The 18181-nt window shown below is 43.8% G+C and overlaps 1 protein-coding gene across 1 annotated transcript in view; it reads left to right on the top strand.

Annotated features, from left to right (window-relative positions):
* The first annotated feature begins 11794 nt into the window (after nucleotides 1-11794).
* Nucleotides 11795-18181, top strand: part of KL (klotho) — a 49625-nt gene continuing 43238 nt past the window's right edge. The window contains exon 1 of the mRNA XM_049822921.1: nucleotides 11795-12553. Within this exon, the coding sequence (XP_049678878.1) occupies nucleotides 11795-12553 (759 nt within the window). The remainder of the gene's footprint in view (nucleotides 12554-18181) is intronic.

The following is an 18181-nucleotide window of genomic DNA, read 5'->3' as shown; positions in this document are numbered from 1 at the left end:
GTTGCCACCTGGATGGACTGTTACTGCAGATCAGCTGGCACTTGCTACCATCCAGAGACCTTCCCATGGATCCGAGCCCACAGTTAAAGGAGCATAAAAGTGTTTCTGTTGATGAAGATGATTCTCATTTTGGAAGAGGCATAAGCTAAGCCACAATTAACCTAGTTTTATACCTATATCCATAGTAGAACTTTTACCAGTATTACTATTTCATAGTATGTTAATGAGACTTTACTAAAAGCCTTCACTCTTTTTAAACAGCTTTATTATATCATGGTGTAGGTGAATCTGACAAAAGATGCTCCTTCCAGGTCACATAAGTTTCACAGTAAAGAGCCTTCCTACCTTTTCTTTAAGGAATGGCCACCTGTTCATAGGCATTTAGTTGACATTTGCTGTTTAGAGAGGCGGCTCTGCAGCACCATTCAGTATTGCTCATATACAAGTCCAATAAAACAAACACTGGCCAAAGTACACCTGGGCAGTGAATTGAGAACAAAAATGGAAAACCTTAACAGAAGCTAAAGCAATAATGTAAAATCATGTGCAAGATGCTGCTGTGGAGTGTGATGTCCTTTCATGAGATGGGTGGAAGAAGTGACTGTGTTAAATATGGTAGGGCTGGGGACTTAGATGAGGAAGGGGAGCAGGGCAGGGTGCTGCTGAACAATGATATGTGTGCAATTAGACACCTGATCTGTTTTGATCGCTGTAAAAGAGCAGTTAGAAATCAAAACCTTTTGTGTTAGCCCCGGGGAGACTACAGCGGGTTGTGTCAACACCTTGTTACAGGCAAACATGAAACGCCTCGCCAGTTAGGTCATGAATGTCTAAGGGTCGTGGCTTGAAGACAGTAAACCAGGCAGAGCCTTTGCCACCAAGCCAAGCCAGTCAGCATTTTTAAGAGACAAGAGCAGTGCTGCAATCTCTGGAGACCAGATCCACCAACCTCAAGGTCTTACAGTGCTGACTGCACCGACAGCTGTGAGACAGGTCTGGAGGATGCCCTTAGCCTTGGGAAGCAAGCTTTCCCCGCAGTGTGAAATTTTGCTGAGCTTTTTTCAGAGATACCTGCCACACTTTGAAAAATCACCATTTTCCTGCTTTCATTTGTGATCCTCTGGAAACTGCTGCTGGCCTGCTGAAATAATAATAGCAAACATGCTAAGACAAGTCTCACACACTGCAGGCACTGATACTCTGCCCTTAAAGCACATGCACTGTAAGGGAACATCCGGAAAAGCCATTGCATACAGAAAGGAGACTCTCAGGAAGCAATGAAAAAAAAGGCATGAAAAATAAGTGGATGCATTTAATAGATCATCTTCCTCAAAATTTTCAGCTTTTTATGTTAAAACCTGATTTGAACTGAAGACAGAATTAATAGAGAAATGGACACAGATGCCTTCCTTTCAATGAACATCTGTTTTTCAGCTGAAAGTCAGGCCTACAGGAATTTAAATGCTAAGTTAATTAAAAAAATGACAAAATTAACTCTCCTTGGTATCTATGACTAAGTGTCACAGTTTAACCCCAGCCAGCAACTAAGCACCATGCAGCCGCTCACTCACTCCCCACCCAGTGGGATGGGGGAGAGAATTGGGGAAAAAAAGTAAAACTCGTGGGTTGAGATAAGAACAGTTTAATAGAACAGAAAGGATGAAACTAATAATGAAAATAATAACAATAATAAAATGACAATAATAATAAAAGGATTGGAATATACAAAACAAGTGATGCACAGTGGAATTGCTTACCACTTGCTGACCGATGCCCAGTTAGTTCCCAAGCAGTGATCTGCTGCCCAGGCCAACTCCCCCAGTTTCTATACTGGGCATGACGTCACATGGTATGGAATGTCCCTTTGGCCAGTTTGGGTCAGCTGTCCTGGCTGTGTCCCCTCCCAACTTCTTGTGCCCCTCCAGCCTTCTTGCTGGCTGGGCAGGAGAAGCTGAAGAATCCTTGACTTAGTCTAAACACTACTTAGCAACAACTGAAAACATCAGTGTTATCAACATTCTTCTCATACTGAATCCAAAACATAACACTATACCAGCTACTAGAAAGAAAATTAACTCTACCCCAGCCAAAACTAGGACACTAAGCTACAGAATTCAGGCAGAAAGGAGCCATATCAGCCTTTGTGACCATAAATTGCCCAAATGAACACCTGCTCTGACAGCATGACCCAAAATGTATAGCTTGCTCAATAGCTACCATTTGGTACCTAACAGAGAAATTGGTCCAGTAAATGTTGTTTCTCCCTGACTTCCCTTGCAAAGAGTCCTTTTCCTGTTTCATCCAAAAGGAGGAATTGCTTGATGATGCCTAACTGTAGTACTTTTTTTTTTATTATTATTTCTAATAGATTTAAAACGCACTTACTGCTGTCTCCTACGAAGCATGTTTCATAATGCCAGGAGTCTGCTTTTCTCTCTGTGGGTGGGACAGCCTCACTGTGTATATATGAAAGATTTTTTTGCTACAAAGAAAGTTTTTTGCAATTTAAAAAAACTTAGGTTTAGATGAAGAATACATGCACCATGCTGGTAAGGGGGTACATTCTTCCAGCAGTGAATGCATTTGAACATAGTTACATGGAATCCAAAGCATTTTTTCAAGCTGAATTTTTGCATGGGTTACGTTCTGGGCACACATAAAAGAGCACTGTAAATCAAAGATTTACACTTGGAAAATGCTTACTTTAGATGCTTGCACCAAACAGTAGATAACCTTCCTACAGGCCTGACAATTTGAGAGAATTAGTCTGCTTAACTTTCTTACATATAGCTCCAATATATATATATATCAAAGCTTAATCAATACCTTCTTCAGCCACGATTTGGGACTTTCCTCACAGCCATTGAGCAGATATACCAAAACCTTTTTTTCTTAAAACCCCACAAATATCAATATTTTCTGAAGTTACCTGCTGGATGAAGAGAACTAAAACATTGATGTGCCAACATGTGTTGCTTAATCACTGTGGCATGTTTGTTACTCCTGCATTCAGCTACCTGCATTATAATTGCTGCATAGCTCCTCCTTGCTTATTATATTGCTCATCCTTCTTTGATTTGCAGCAGATATGACATGTAGGAGTGAATTAGAGTGGCTGGTGGAAACCTAGTCACTGACCTTGAGAAAATTCAAAATATTCTCATAAACACTTAATCTCACAGAACTGATGTCAGTGATAGCACATACAGCTTCCTGATTTGCCCCTGCTGTTTTGATCTAAAGAAGAGGTTGTAAGTCCATTATTTAAAGAAAGCAATAAACCTAAAGCATGTAGCAGTGTGGCTCCTGCTCAGGAAGAAGTATGAAGATCCTGACACTCTTAACAAATATTATCCCATCTCTAATTTCACCCTAAGGAAGAGATGGGGATCTTATTGCTCAAAAGATTAAACCTCCTGTGATTTCAGATGTGGGTAAAGCAAGGCCTTAGTATGGTGGTAGATGTATGATGTATAAGAATGTTTTTAATGGCGTTAAGATAAAAATTTCTATCAGATTACTAGTAGAGTGAGATTCAGGTTGAGATTCAGGCACCTAAATGTCTTCAACAAGAGCTGGATGATGCAGAACGCAGAGAAGTCTGACCATAGCAGACTATGTGTAACTGGGGACGTGAACAGCCACTATGATCAGGACCCCCAGCCTTACACACGGCATTGGGTACCATTCCGAATGTATGAGGGTATCCTGTTTGACTTCCAGTTGCCATTACGGGAGGATGTAGGTCTCCCACATTCAGTTGCCCACAGGAAGGTAGATGGTGTTATTTCACCACCATTGTGTCATGCCATACAGTCACCATGTCGTCCACCTAAAGCTGATAGATATAACACAGGATCTACAGGAGACCTGTGTTGTTTCAGAATATTAAGTGGAAGACAGGTGGGGTACCTAGCCAAAAGTCATGTCAACTATATGTGGGCAGCTGAAATGAGCCCTCTGTGCAATATCAGTAACTCCCATGCAGACATGCCAGACACCATGGGCTGCTGGAGATGGAACCAGGCATATGTGTCTGGGCAGGTGAACCTTTCCTTGGTGCTTACCTTTGGGTGAGCTGAATCACTCTCTAGGCTGCATGTATTACATTGGTTAGATCTCCCTGAACTGTCATGGGCTCAATTCAGTTACCTAAACATAGGCATCTACTGAGATGCCCTGGGGCCCTTAAGACATTAATGTGGAATTGCCAGGTAGGACACAAGACTGGTAACTTCTGAAGTGGGAGCCAGAGGTCTGACAGGGTACACCACCGTGTCTACAATGACAAAAGATGCCTGTGTTTAAGCTACTGAATTAATTTCTCAGCTTACGTATAGAAACCTCTAAGCAGATTAACTACATTCAGGTGCCTTATCGAAAGCTAAGTCCTACTCTTAGTTCATCAGTTTTGTTAACTGTGGAAGGCTGCAAGCCAGATAATTTTTGCAGGGATCTGCCCCTCATTCTCATAACTCTTGATATTTGAGGGGTAACTGACTCCAAGCACTGCAGGAATCAACTACTGCTCCTCCAAGGTGTTTCTGACATCCCCCAGCCCAGCTCCAGAGCCTGTTCTGATGGCCCAGCTTGCTTAGCCTTGCCCAGCCCCACAGCTCAACTGAGCATGGGAATTCTCACAGAGGTTTCTTTGCTCAGAAATGGTAGACATGTATGGTAGACACAGCATAACACTGCACTGTGAAAACATAGCAGTGATTTCAGCAATGTGAATCCACAGAACCCAAGTCCTCTTTACACACACTTAATGAGTCCTTCATAGATTATATCAAGCATCCTTTTATTAGCCACTATATTCTGCTCTACTTCTGTTATGCATTATTGAATTGGATAATTATTTTTTCTATAAGGTAAACATCTAGACGAGCTCAAGTCATTACCAGTAACGTGTGTTTACTTTAGGCTATATATCTTTATGTGCCATCTTTGGATGTTTTCTGGTCTGCACATTATCCTCCCTACATGACATGTATCCTGTGTAGGCTTCTTAGTTCTTTGATAGACTACAGACATCCCATGTGTTCATCTAGTATCTGACTGCCTATCAGACAGTCTCAAGCTTCTCATTACTTAGCTGCCCAGCTACAAGCTTTAAATTTCATAACTGCACGCCTTCATAGAAGTGCTTTAGTCTCTGCTGCTGGCCCACATACAGGACCTAGCAAGAACCTGCAGATACTCCTCCAGTCTTTCCACGGGGCCGGATCACTTGGATAGCTGTTGCTTTTAGAAGCCTACAGACTGGTGACTGCCACTTTGCAGTGTGATAGGTAAAAAGCTATTTCTTCAAACAATGTTCAAAAGTCGCAGGAAAAGTACAGAAAAAAACCCTCACAAGAACCTAAAACTTACTACAGAAATTATCTGGCTTTCAGTTTTTGAAGTAGTGCACCAATTCTTCTGGATAGGAGCTGTGAAGAACTGCTTAATGCAGAATGCTTTGGCTACTGGCCATGCATCTATGCTTTCATGTCTCAGAGGTTAAATTCATTGCAATAATTCTCAAGGTGTTTTTTTTCTTCTTTTATTAGAAAGGTCTACTTTTCAAGACTGGACTGTTGCAGCATACTCTATCTTGGCCTAATCTGGTTCAACTCCTCAACCACATTTGAAGAGGTAGACCCTAAACTGTGCATACCTACTGTTTTGGTAATAAATGTCTTGACTTCCCAATGGTTTTGAGCCAGTCTCAGAAACACAGGAGTAAAGGTTTGCTAGAGTATCTGGGAATAGCTCCCACGTACATTTATGTGAGTATGAAGCAGCACTAAAAGACTAAATGGCTTCTCAGTTGACTATAAATCACATTTCAGTACCACACACGTCACACAGTACAGAGACTGAGTTTTTGCTATTCAGTCAAAATGGATTTTGTATAATATAATAGTTGTGTTTATTAAAGAGCATCATATGCCTGTAGCCCTGAAAAATGTGTATGCGTTTGCAGCCAGGGTTGCCTGTACATTTAGTAATGGAGCAGCATAGTGCAATATAGTTTAAACGACTAGTTTACAAAGTTTCAGCTCAGCTCAGTTTAAAATGATATAACTTTTAACTGCAGAAGAGTCATTTAGGCAGAAAATCTTAAAAATAATTAACACACTTCCTAAAACCATTCCTATTTCTTTGCCTTGCAGTAAAGAAGACCAATATTGGCATGAGCTGAAACCAACAAGAAATAAGTATCTGAACTGAGGTGTCATTCAACTGCTTATTGAAATACTAATTTAGCAAGCACTAACTTGTTCTGCTGTGATTTTAGCAAGAGTAATTCTTATCAATTTACCTATGGAAAGTGATCTAAAGAAATGATGATAGAAGTCATTTTGCAGGATATTCTTCCCTGACTGAATTTAATGCATAAAAATTTCAACTTTCATGTACATAAAACTTAGCATTGCATTTTCATTTTTTGATAGTAGTGCTTTTTATTTCTTCATTTAAGCCCCTGTGGATCTTTCTTTTCATAGAAGATGTGGCATTTTGCCAGAGGTTTTAAAATAGTAGGAATCTGAAGAGTGAAGAGAAATGCTTCAGCTGTGCCTGAACTGAAGAGATAGGATGACTGTATATGAAAAGTCACCATACGTGTCTCCAGAGTGCTGTCAGCTCCAGACTGAGCCACAGGATTCAAGCTTTTGAGCCATCCTGTGGAGACTGAATGAAATTGGTTTCAAAATGATAACAGTGTATCACAAATAGAAATTAAAATAGAAGTGAGAACAGTGAAATTATGTTTCTGTTCCTTTTTATACCGCATCAGGGACCACAAACGGTGATTTTCACAGTCACCTCTTAGGCCTGAGATCCAGTCTATGCAGGTACCATCTAAATTGTTAAACCTATTTCATACCTGTGAGTGATCCAGTCCCTCTGTTTTCCAGGATTTTCTACCCTAAAATTGCCAGAACTCATCAGGCAACTCCCTTTTTGGTCTGTAACTTCCGTGGACATCCACCCTTGCTTGTTCATACAGGCTCAGCAGACCCTGGGGAGACAGGCCTGTTTCTTCAACCACTGCAACCAGGGTTTGTTTCCTGCCTAAAACGGAGCTGAAGCCTGTGGCTCATAAGCTGCATGGCTGGAGTTGGGAAGGAGCACTCTTCTGTTCTCTCTCCAACACCTCTGACTTTTCTCCCTCAGCTCTGGACCCTTCTTGCCAGCCAAGCCAATGTCCCCTGCCCAGGACAGGAAGAGCGAGGCCGTATCCACCTCTTCACCATCTCCCTTCTCAGGAGAGAGGCAACTTCTTTTCCTTTCTGTCTTTGCCCACCCCTTCTTCTACCAATTCAGAAGGCACTTTTGAAGATTGGGGGATCATGTACAAACCTTTGTCTCATCATCTGGATAATGGGGAGGTGTTTGCGGTCTCCCAAGAAGCAAGAGACGGGATTTCCAAGATGTTATTTCCAATGAAATATGAAATGCCATTCCAAGATGGTGTTTTACCTTTCTTCCCATCCCCATCACCTTCTGTGATTCAGGGTTTGAAATGGGTTTACTGGTTCCCCTGTAACTTCTTCCCCTGAAGACTAGGAAGGCCTTGCAGCCCCTGCCATCCAGGTATGGGGAAGCATCCAGACACCACACATCCCCTCCTAGGTTACAACAGGATTGTCATCCTTGCTCTATGTGAATATAGTATAAATGTCTAGGTTTGCCTTGAAGTTACTCCTTGTCACCTTCCAAAGTAAGAAGGGCCAAAGGATTTAGAATCCCACTTTTCCTACAAGGGGACGTTCAGGATTCTTGGAGACACAGTTACAAAAGGGTAAAGAAAGAACTACTGGAGTTCAGGTTTCTAATGTCCCACCTCACACTAGATCCTACCACAGAATAAAGGAGAACAACTCAGAGTCATTTATGGGATAAGAAGAATTTGTCACCCTTGAAACAGGAGATGACTAGAGTCCCCAGGATTCAAAAAAAGGCATTTCAGGTTCTCTACCACCATTCCCAACTACAAAAAAGTGGAGATGAGAGTGATTTGGTACTTAACGGCTAGAACAGAGGAGGATTTGACATCTTCACAAGCATTCTTCAGCACTACATGAATTTGTTACAACAGCAGGCATATTTTGGACCTGACAACACCATGTTTCTAATTGCAATACAGTTAGTTACTAGCTGTCTTTAAAGTCATTCTGAATCTACATTGAATGCATATAACTAGTGTGATCAAAAGAGAAAGAAGGAATAGGTATGGAAGGCTGCATTTTTTCAGGAAAATTGGACTTCCAACTTCTTCTCTGAGAAAAATTGAGGAAGAGCTTATTTGCCTGGTAGGCTATGATGTTCTGGCAGGGATGAAGAAGGTAAATCTAGAACGCTGTTGCACAGCTTTCCATTGGGAACGCCTATTCATCAGCAAGTGGAAGCAAAATTTGACAGGTTAGCAGTTTGCATTAAGCAGACAGAATAAAGAAGTAGTATTGTTATGCAATGATGGAAGCATAGAGAAAATGCTGAAGTCTAATTCAGGCAGTGATTTTTTTAAGCAGTGTCCCCAGCTGGTAGCAAGTACTTTTGTGTCTTGAGATGAAGTGTTGAGAGTGTAAATCTATTACACAAGGCTATTTCTCACTGTATCCTTGTCTTTGTTTGGAAATACGCTTGTGAACAGAGAAGGGGCATTAAAACAGAAGATGGCAGGTTTATGCACTGAGACCACTTGTTCTACCCCAGTGAAGAGCACAGATGCTACCAGTGTAAGGCTGCTAGCTCTTCTGCAGAGATTTTAAAATGGGGAAGGGGTTTGCTGCATTGAAGCCAGTTAGTGATGTGACCTCAGGGAAAGCTGTTAAATGAATCTAAGGCAGTAATAGAGTTACTTTATGTAAAATTAGGTATCCCAGAAGATTCAGCCTCTTTGGGGTAGAAACAGAAATGCTCAGTCAACACTGTCAAATTTGATTGCATACATTGACTGCATAGCTAGCAAAGAAAATCTCAGCACAGCCTGAATGAAACTTATACTGACACTTACAGTATCCGTTATATGTATTATCAAAACCTGAATGTCCAGTAATCACCAGTACAAAGAGGCTGAAAGGTAAATGCTGATCTGCTGGCCTGGGGCTGAGTTGGAAGTGTGCTTGCTCAGCAACACAGACACAATGGAGCCATGCTTTGAACTCAAGGAGCCATGAGGGAGACCTGGATGTCTGCAAGTGTTTGGCTGGCCTTTCTGCATGGTTAATATTGCACAGAGTTTGTTAGACTGTCTGTTAGGGGGAAAAAAAAAATTAAAAAAAAATTGGCTCAGAGCAGTGGGTGATTGTGTTGTCCTAAAACATGAAAACAAGCTTTCTCTGTAACAAAAAAACAAGCAACTGGAGGCCACAGTGCACATTTTCTGACATTTACACTAAAAATAATAATAAAAAAAGTTCTCGTCTAACAGACATACAGGTGAAGTGACAGCTTTGTGCCAGCAACTTATAGCCAGACTTCATCCCTCAAAAATGGGCTGCTTGCTTCAGGAGCACAGTCACTGTAAGCTTCCTGGACAGTTTTTGGAGAAGGTAGCCACCTCTAGAAGTTGACAAAGATCTTAGATAGGCTGACTTACACCATGAGGCTATTTCTTTCCTTTGGCTGTTGAGAGGCTGTGGAAGACATGAGCTCCTAATGAAGGAACTTCACTTAAGTGCCTACTTATTGGTGCTGCCTAAGTATAAATAGGATTGATCTAGGTTTTAGTTAATAATTAGCAAATGAAAAGAGAATGTATCAAGATATATTTTAAAAACTCTTGTATTCCCAGATACCCAGTGAAGGTTTTTTTCCTTAAATGTCAGCAATGCACTTAGCGCCACTAATACTCTGTTTTAGGCTGAGGTATTTCTGAGGCATGTCTCTACATCCCGATTTTCAAAATACTTTTGCAGCAAGCTCCAGTGAAGGCATTACACTTCGACTGAAATCAGGCCAGCAGCTGAACAGGAGCCTGGCTCTGCACGCCTTGCACAGAGACAACAGCAGCAGCACCACTGTGCTCTTAACAACTCATCTCCAGCTTTTGCAAGTAACTACCAGGTGATGCTAACACCTTTTTCTGTTGCTGCAGCTCTGTTGCTGGAGCTCAAGTTGTCATTTACTTAGACTGTAATCAAATTTCAGCGGCTTGTCAGGCTGTACAGGAAATTCACTTGCGGAAGGCGATGACCAGCCCTGGTTCTGAGCCTGCCACCCCCTGCTCCCACCCCACCCCTTAGGGAAGGGGTGTCAGTGCTCTCCTGCGCTGTTAAGATGGTCCCTCTAACATGGGAATAAATTAATCGCCACTAATGGAAGATTAACTGCAATCCTGTACTCTACACCTTTGGTCTTTTCCTTAAAACACCATAAAACAACACCTGAAACCATCCCGAATCGGTGCAGAAAAGGTGGAAGTTGGAATGTTCTAGAAAGAGGCAAAGCGAACGCCCTGTCTGTGCTCACGAGGTGCGAGAGCCCATCCTGCGCACCAGAGGAAACCTTCGGCAGGTCACAACTGGCATTTAAATCCATCGACTCGTTATTCGTGATTACATGTAGTTTTCCCCTGAGGGCATTTATTTTCTAAAAATAAAATGAAATTCTCTAAATGCCTTCATTCTGTAGTTGAACAACAATGTTATCTGCCGGGGACGTCTCCCTGTCCTTAACAGCCTGTCTGGTAGGTGTGTTGTATTCTTAGACAACTCGTGTTAAGAGTTCACGCAACTGAATACCAGGTTTTTGCAATGTGCTGAGCCAGTTCTCACTTTGCAGACCGGCTCAAATTGTTTTGCCCGAAGGAGATGAGAGCGGCAGCTGAGACCTGCCTTTAACGAGAGGTCCATCCCTCATGCCCACAGAATCGGTTCAAAAGTATAACTCAATAATCAAACTTAGCTCGATTTATTTCCTCCCCATAAAGATCTGTGAGGCGTTTCTAACTGGAACTTGTTTTGCATGCGGTAAACAACCAAATACACCGACCTCCTACTCCAGAAAAGAGAAGTTTTTACTGGGAGGTGACAGTCCCTGAGTTACTGGGGGGGTGTTTGAGGGGGGTGAGCGTATGACGCCCTTGCACAACGAGTTTCTCCTTAATTACTGCTACCGACGCGATGTGCCTTGCCAAGGTAGCATGAAGGAAATGCTGGGTGAAGGAAAAATAATTTTTATTTCCCGCCTGGCTGCCTCCCCTCAGCCCCGCCGCCGCGTCCGCTGCCCGCCGGGCTCCCCGACGGCGGCGGGGGGGGCGGGAAGGGGGCGACGCCGTGCGGTTCCTCACAGGCGACTGATCCGGCCGTCGAGTCTCTCCGCGGGCTCCTCACAAAAAAAAAACCCCAAAAACATTTTTTTGGGGGGAAAGGGGCGCGGGGCAGCGGCGAGCGGCCCGCCTCCGAAGGGAGCACCGGAGCCGCAGCCGAGGTGCGTCCGCCCCGGTCGCCCGCGGACGGGACCTGCGCCCTGAGGGGCCGGGGGGACTCTGTGTGTGGGGGGGTGTGTGACAGAGGCGACCCCGCAGGGGACACAGCGCCCACCTCTCCCCTCAGGATCCCCCGCCCCGCTGCCGCCCTCTCGTCCCCGCCCGCCCCGTCTCACCCCCTGGATCCCGCCCCCGGAGGCAGCTCTGCCCGAGGGAACCGGGCGAGGAGGAGGCAGACGGCAGCTCTGAGGTAATTATTAATAGCCGTGCCCACCGGGGCGGGGGGGAGAGGCGAGGTGAGATAAAAGGGGGCGGCGGGGGGGCGGGGGGGCAGGGAGGAGGGAGCCGCCGTCGCGGAGCCCCGCCGGGAGCATGGCCCCCGCCGCGCCGCCGCCGCCGCCGCCGCTGCTGCCGCTGCTGCTGGTGCTGGGGCAGCCGGTGCTCGGGGCGCCGGGGCAGGGCGCGGGCACCTGGTCCCGCTTCGCCCGGCTGCCCTACCCGCAGGACCAGCTCTTCCTCCACGACACCTTCCCCGACGGCTTCCTCTGGGGGGCGGGCAGCGCCGCGTACCAGACGGAGGGCGGCTGGCGCCAGGGCGGCAAAGGGGCCTCCGTCTGGGACACCTTCGCCCACCGCCCCGCCGCGCCGACGGGGTCCGTCCCGCCGGGCCCGGCGGGCGGCGACGTGGCCAGCGACAGCTACAACAACCTCTACCGCGACGCCGAGGGGCTGCGGCGCCTGGGGGTCTCCCACTACCGCTTCTCGCTGGCCTGGGCCCGGCTGCTGCCCAACGGCACGGCGCCCGTCAACCCCGCCGGGCTGGCCCACTACCGGCGGCTGCTGGGCCGCCTGAGGGAGCTGGGCGTCGAGCCCGTCGTCACCCTCTACCACTGGGACCTGCCGCAGGGCCTGCAGGACGCCTTCGGCGGCTGGGCCAGCCCCGTCCTGCCCCGGCTCTTCCGTGACTACGCCGAGCTCTGCTTTCGGCATTTCGGCGGGCAGGTGCGCTACTGGCTGACCATGGACAACCCCTATGTGGTGGCCTGGCACGGCTACGGGACGGGGCGACTGCCGCCCGGCGTGCGGGGAGGCCCGCGTCTCGGCTACCGGGCGGCCCACCACCTGCTCCAGGTAAATGGCGGGCAGCGGGAAGGGGACCCCGGTAGCTCCCGGGCCCCCTGGGGTCGTGCCGGGGGGAAAGGTGCGGAGGCTGCCCTCGGCCCACCCCGTCGGTAGACCTGTCACCGGTCTCGGCGATCCTGAAACCGGATCGACGTGCCCGCCGGAGCGCGGGCAGCCGATTCTGTGGGGTAAAGGCGGCAAGGCTCGTAGATGGGAGGTAGGAACTTCGCGGTTATTTCAACTTAGTGGAAACGCACCGCGTTAAAGCACCTTCTGTATTCTGCAGAAATGTTCAGTTCTGGCCCCGACGCTTGCCAGTGCCGTGCTGGGTGGGTGAGGGGATGCGTTCAGCTGTGCAGGTCCAGCGCTGGTTTACTAAGGTTGCTGTGGAAATGCTTAGTGTGACTGTAAGGAGAATTCATGCATTTGATAATGAAATCTTACCGAGTTAATGAGGTGGCCGAAATGTCATACTGAGAGATTTTCTTGACAGAGTATAGGTTTTTTTGAGTGTGAACACTGGGAAAAAAGACCCTCTGCTCCCCCAGCTAGTCTAGTAAGTGGTGTGAGTCGTTTGCTCTACATAATTTTTATGCAGCGTATCTGTATATGGTGTAATTGCAATGTTTGCTGGAAGCAAACATTGTGGATTCTCGGGGAGAATTAAGCAAAAGTGTGTACAAATCCTTCCAGTGACAGGAGAAAGGATTCAGCCTAACTGGCCATTAAGGCATGATCTGTTGCACCTTAATACACATTCACGAACTCTGTTGATGTCCATCTGCTCAACATACGCTTACCGGCAGGAGTTACATCCTAATGAGTATCGTATATTAGACAGGAACACCAAGAAAACATCCAGCGCATGCCTTATTCAACTTTTTGCCACTTCCCTGCATTACTTTTGCATCGTTTAGTGATACAAATAAGTCAAGAGAAAATACAGGTGGGGAAAATGTGGGTAAAATTTCAGATTAAATTCCTGGTCCTGATACCTTTGAGTTCTTCATTTAGTACCTTGGGGTGTACTTGACCGTGTTTCACAGTGAGTATGACCCACATCACCATCGTATCTGTCCGAGTCCCTCATAATCTCAAGCATATGCTTGTTCTCATAAAAGCCCTATGGAGAAGGAAGGTGCTTTTCTATTTAACAAATGAGAAACTGAGGCACAGACTTGCCTACACCATGTAAAAAGTATAATTAAACCAGGAAAGTCTACCAGTACTTGTTTTAGCATCAGAACCTCAGGATTAGTTTTGTCCTACTGACTGTCATCCAGCGTTTTCACAATTGGTGGATATTTCTCTACACAACAGTGTAAGGCAGCAAGGTTTACGTTTCATGAATTAGGAACTGAAACACAGATGCGATTAAGACCCCAAGTGTCCACTGATTGTTAGTGCCCTTTTCCTGGTATGTCATCTTTTCAGAATATTGGTCAGTTACATTATACTTCCAGTTCTTCTACAAGTCAGATCCCAAAATCTCAAATCACCTACAGGGAAAGTAAGGGACATGCAGTTCATGCAGAAGAGCTCCCATCCCTGACCCCTCCAGGTAGGAGTCTTCAGTAGAGGCAGAGATAGAGCCTAATTCTTCAGGGCAGAGAAGTGAACAGCTTTAACACTGAGATCCTCTTTTCCTTCTTACATCTCCGTAGTTTATTGATATTAGATCTTTCAGCTTGTGCAAACAATGAAGTAGAAAGCTACAGAGTATGGCTTTTTTGACTACACAGCCTGATATCCATAGAGAAAGTGTATGTAATCGTATAGTAAAAGATTAAGTTACACCACATACAGTAAGGAGTGAATTACATTTCCACGTGCAAATTAAATTCTTCTCTTACAAAATTCTTGAGTGATTGACTTGCAACTTGAATAATGTTCTTTAATGCGTGTCTGTGGCTTGCATGTGATTTTGTAGGTGAGTTTGGTCAGTTGCTCTCAACAAACACAGCCTTGACTTGGATCAGAAGGCGGTACAGTTGTACTGCTTCATCACATAACCTGGAGGATGTGTGCAGCACCAGACAGTGCTGCTTGGGGATACAGTTCTCATAGCTCCATCAGAAAAGATGTGGTTGTATCATCCCACACAAAAAAACCCGCTCTCAGCTGCCTAGCCTTTTGCTGCTTATGTCTTACATTACCCAAAAGGTCTGGTCCCAGGTTTCTTCCTAATCCTTCTCTGTGGCATTCTTGTCTCTTCTTTCCAGGGAAACTGAGCTTGCAGAACTTGTTTGTTTCTTAAAAGATAAATTGTGTTGTCATAAACATTTGGTTCTTAGCAAATGAGCAGGCTAACTCTTACTATGCATGTTTTCTGACTTGTTTCCTTATTTACAATATGCAGTTTTAAGCATCTTCTTTCTGCATTTATTCAAACCAAAGACCCTCACAAGTGTAAAGCTTAATAGCTAGTGAAAGCTGATGTCTAATAATTTATTTTACTGGATGGTAATGACATTAAAAGACAAAACCATTTCCTTCAAGTCCTTTAAAATTCAACAGATATGAATGTGGATTTTGGGCTCTGTCTTTCTGAGTTACTTATTATCCGAATAAATGATCAAATACTAGTTTGATTCAATTCAGGTTGTTCAAGTCGGGGCTGGTGAAAACCAGGCAATGCAGTTTGATCTAAATATCAATATTTAAATTTAGTTTGAATGGATTTCATCCTATTGTACTGAATTTTTTAATTACCTTTCATTTTTCTGAACTTTCACAAGTGGGTCATAACAGATGCTAAGTGGACAGAGTAAGAGACGCTTTTTATAAAAAAAAGCAAATAAAAATAGCGTAAAAAAACTTGTATGAAAAAACATTTTGTGGATGCATCCTTGGTTTGTTATTGAGGGATGTTGATCAGTATTCGGTGAAAACTTCACCATTTTATAGCATTTCCACTGACACTTGTTGCTTTTGATATGTCTAAGCCCTTCAAACACGGTAAGAAATGGAAGAAGTTGTACATGTTTATTCACAAAATAAATTGAATGGATCAAATATAGTTCATAAAAGTTGGCATTCTCTCAAGTCAACAGCCAGAAAATGTAATGCCAGCAACTGTCGTGTATATGATGCGTCTCTTTCACCAGGTAGGAGTTGAGAGAGTTCACTCTATTATGTTCTGGTTTTTGCAAATGCATTTTTTCATTACTGGTTCACAGTATATTGTCTGAGTTGAGCATACTTGGATTTACTCAATATAAACAGCATTTGCAGAAACAGAAGAACACGTTGTTTCCCTGAAGAAGTGAGGGGAATTGCTGCCTGGAAACCAGTCACGTAGCAACAGACTGATTTCTATTCCAAAACTCTTTCCAAAACAAAAGGTAAGTACTCTTTTGTTGACCTTCAGTGCTAAACCTAATAAAGTGTCAGTAATTGCCGCACAGGGGAATGATCTTTTCTCGGTGTGTATTGTTTCTTTCAAAATTCAGACAGCCTTCAAGCTTTCACTCAGTGCAGATGGAGTGACTTTGGATTTTCCTGAAAGTAACACAGCTCATTGTAGTTGTGAAGACATACAGAATGTTTAGAAAAAAGAAGGAATAATTCTAAGTAATAGTATTTTAATTTTTTTTCCTATTTTTGCTTTCTTAAGACTTAATTCAGAGAAGAACAAAGAAGAAATTGGTTCTGTTTCTGGTTTTGAGTATCAGCTGGGTAGTATATATTTGTAAAGAATTTATTGCAGTAGTGATTATTGTAATCACTAATCATTTGAATTGGGTATCTTTCAAATGTCAGAGATGACAAAGAAGTGCAGTCAAACCATACAGCAAATTCAGATGTGATGCTGCAGTTTTCTGTGCCGGTAGCTACAGATGGTTACACTATGTTCACAAATTATATTAAAAGCTATAGCATACCTTTCTCAAGCTTTAATCGTCAAAAGAAAAAAAATATAAATTGAGTTCCATTTTAAAATGTGATAAACTGAGGAGTTTGGGTTTCAAGGATGCTCATTTTATTAAAATTAGCTCTAAAGATAGAGTATGTAACCTTCCCCTTGCCATTTCTACCTGATTGCACACACATTTGCAAAAGGAATTTTGTTTTCAAATATTCCGCTGTAACAGAAAAGGGGTTTGTTATCTTTACAGGGTACTTTGATTTTTAATTACAGAAGTATCAGAACTATGTGGAGAATAAGGTGTTACCATGAAAAAGCAAGAGTGGGCCTCCCTCAAGTGTAGGGGTTCTATACGTTGAAAAGCTTTTTAGAGATTTAAGAAATCTCACTAAAACACAACAGGCGGGACTTGGAAAGACTATGCTGGTGACTGCAGTGGGATGGAAGCAGAATTTGTGTGTTCTCTGTGTGGAAGAGCAGCAGGTCGAGCCCGTAGGTATGTTAAGTCCTACCTCAACTTTTTTGCTGTTCATGACGACGATGAGGATTTCTGAGGGTCCCTGTTACTATGAGGATTTTAGTGCTTAGTAATTGTGGTTTTTGTAGCTGCAAATCTCTGTGTTTAATTTTACAGGCAGCCCCAAACCTGTGTTTTCATAGCTCATTTTAAGTGCCACGTGCCTGATTTTTAATTATTGCAGTAGCTGTTGCTGGAGGTACGGAGGTGATATCTCTGGTTCCTATTCAAGGTAATCTAGTATGCTTCCTTTTTAAATAGCTTGCTTTTAATGTAAGATCAAAGTTTTTGTTTAACATGTTGGGCAGGGCTCTGCTCAGTGCCAGAAAGATAATGACTACTGATTAACAGCATTTTAATACAGATAAGGGCATTTAGACAGGCAACATAAAATTCACATCTCATAAAGTCTCAGTGGGTACATGAGTGTAAAGCTGTCTGCTCCTTGATACTTCTTCATTTTGCATTAATAAAACCTCATAAAGTATGAGATATTCTTGGTTCTCCCCTTCAACCTCTTTCCTCAAGTGGAAGAGATCCTGTGTTTGTTGTAGTTTTGGGGGATCCGAAGTGAAGTGTGTGGAAGGACTCCTATTACTGTACATTCCTTTGTATGACAGACTTTTCCAGTTTCCATTTCACCTTGTTTCTATGGAAGGTTTCCAGTACTTAAGGTAGTTGATGGGCATAATTCCTACCTGTACATAAGGATATTGTTGGGACCTGGAAAATAAAGCCTAGCTTCAATTTTTGCAGAGTGAAACGTGTATTTTAATTTAAGATAGTTCACCATTTTTTAGTGCCTGCCTTTCCCTTTTGACCGAAAGCAAGGAGTTCTTAGAGCTTTTCCCATGGTAGGTCAAGTGGAAACCTCTATTCTGCAACTGTCAGCAGGTTGAAAGTGCAGAGGCAGTCCTTTCTGTTAAAAGTGTCGTCTTCTGTGAGGAAGAAATGCTCTGTGACGTAAGAGAAAGTTGCTTCACTCATCACATGCCCACCTTCTAGAAGGTCAAATTCTGATGTCTCTTTCTTTGGTAGAAATTAAATCAGACTCTGGCACTTTCTTGGGTAATTACCCTAGCTTCATTCCTCACATTTATTAACTCTTTCTTTGAGTAACAGCATCTCCTTCCCAGTCTACTCTGGGGAACAAAACATTTTTTTCCCCTATCTTTCAGTATTTCTTCAACTAGACAGAAGCAGTGAATATGTCTGTACAGCTGGTGGTACTGTTGGCAAGCAGTGACCATTA

Source organism: Accipiter gentilis, chromosome 19, assembly GCF_929443795.1.
Source record: "Accipiter gentilis chromosome 19, bAccGen1.1, whole genome shotgun sequence".
Lineage (NCBI taxonomy): Eukaryota > Metazoa > Chordata > Aves > Accipitriformes > Accipitridae > Astur > Astur gentilis.
This window is presented reverse-complemented; position numbering and strand designations above follow the sequence as displayed.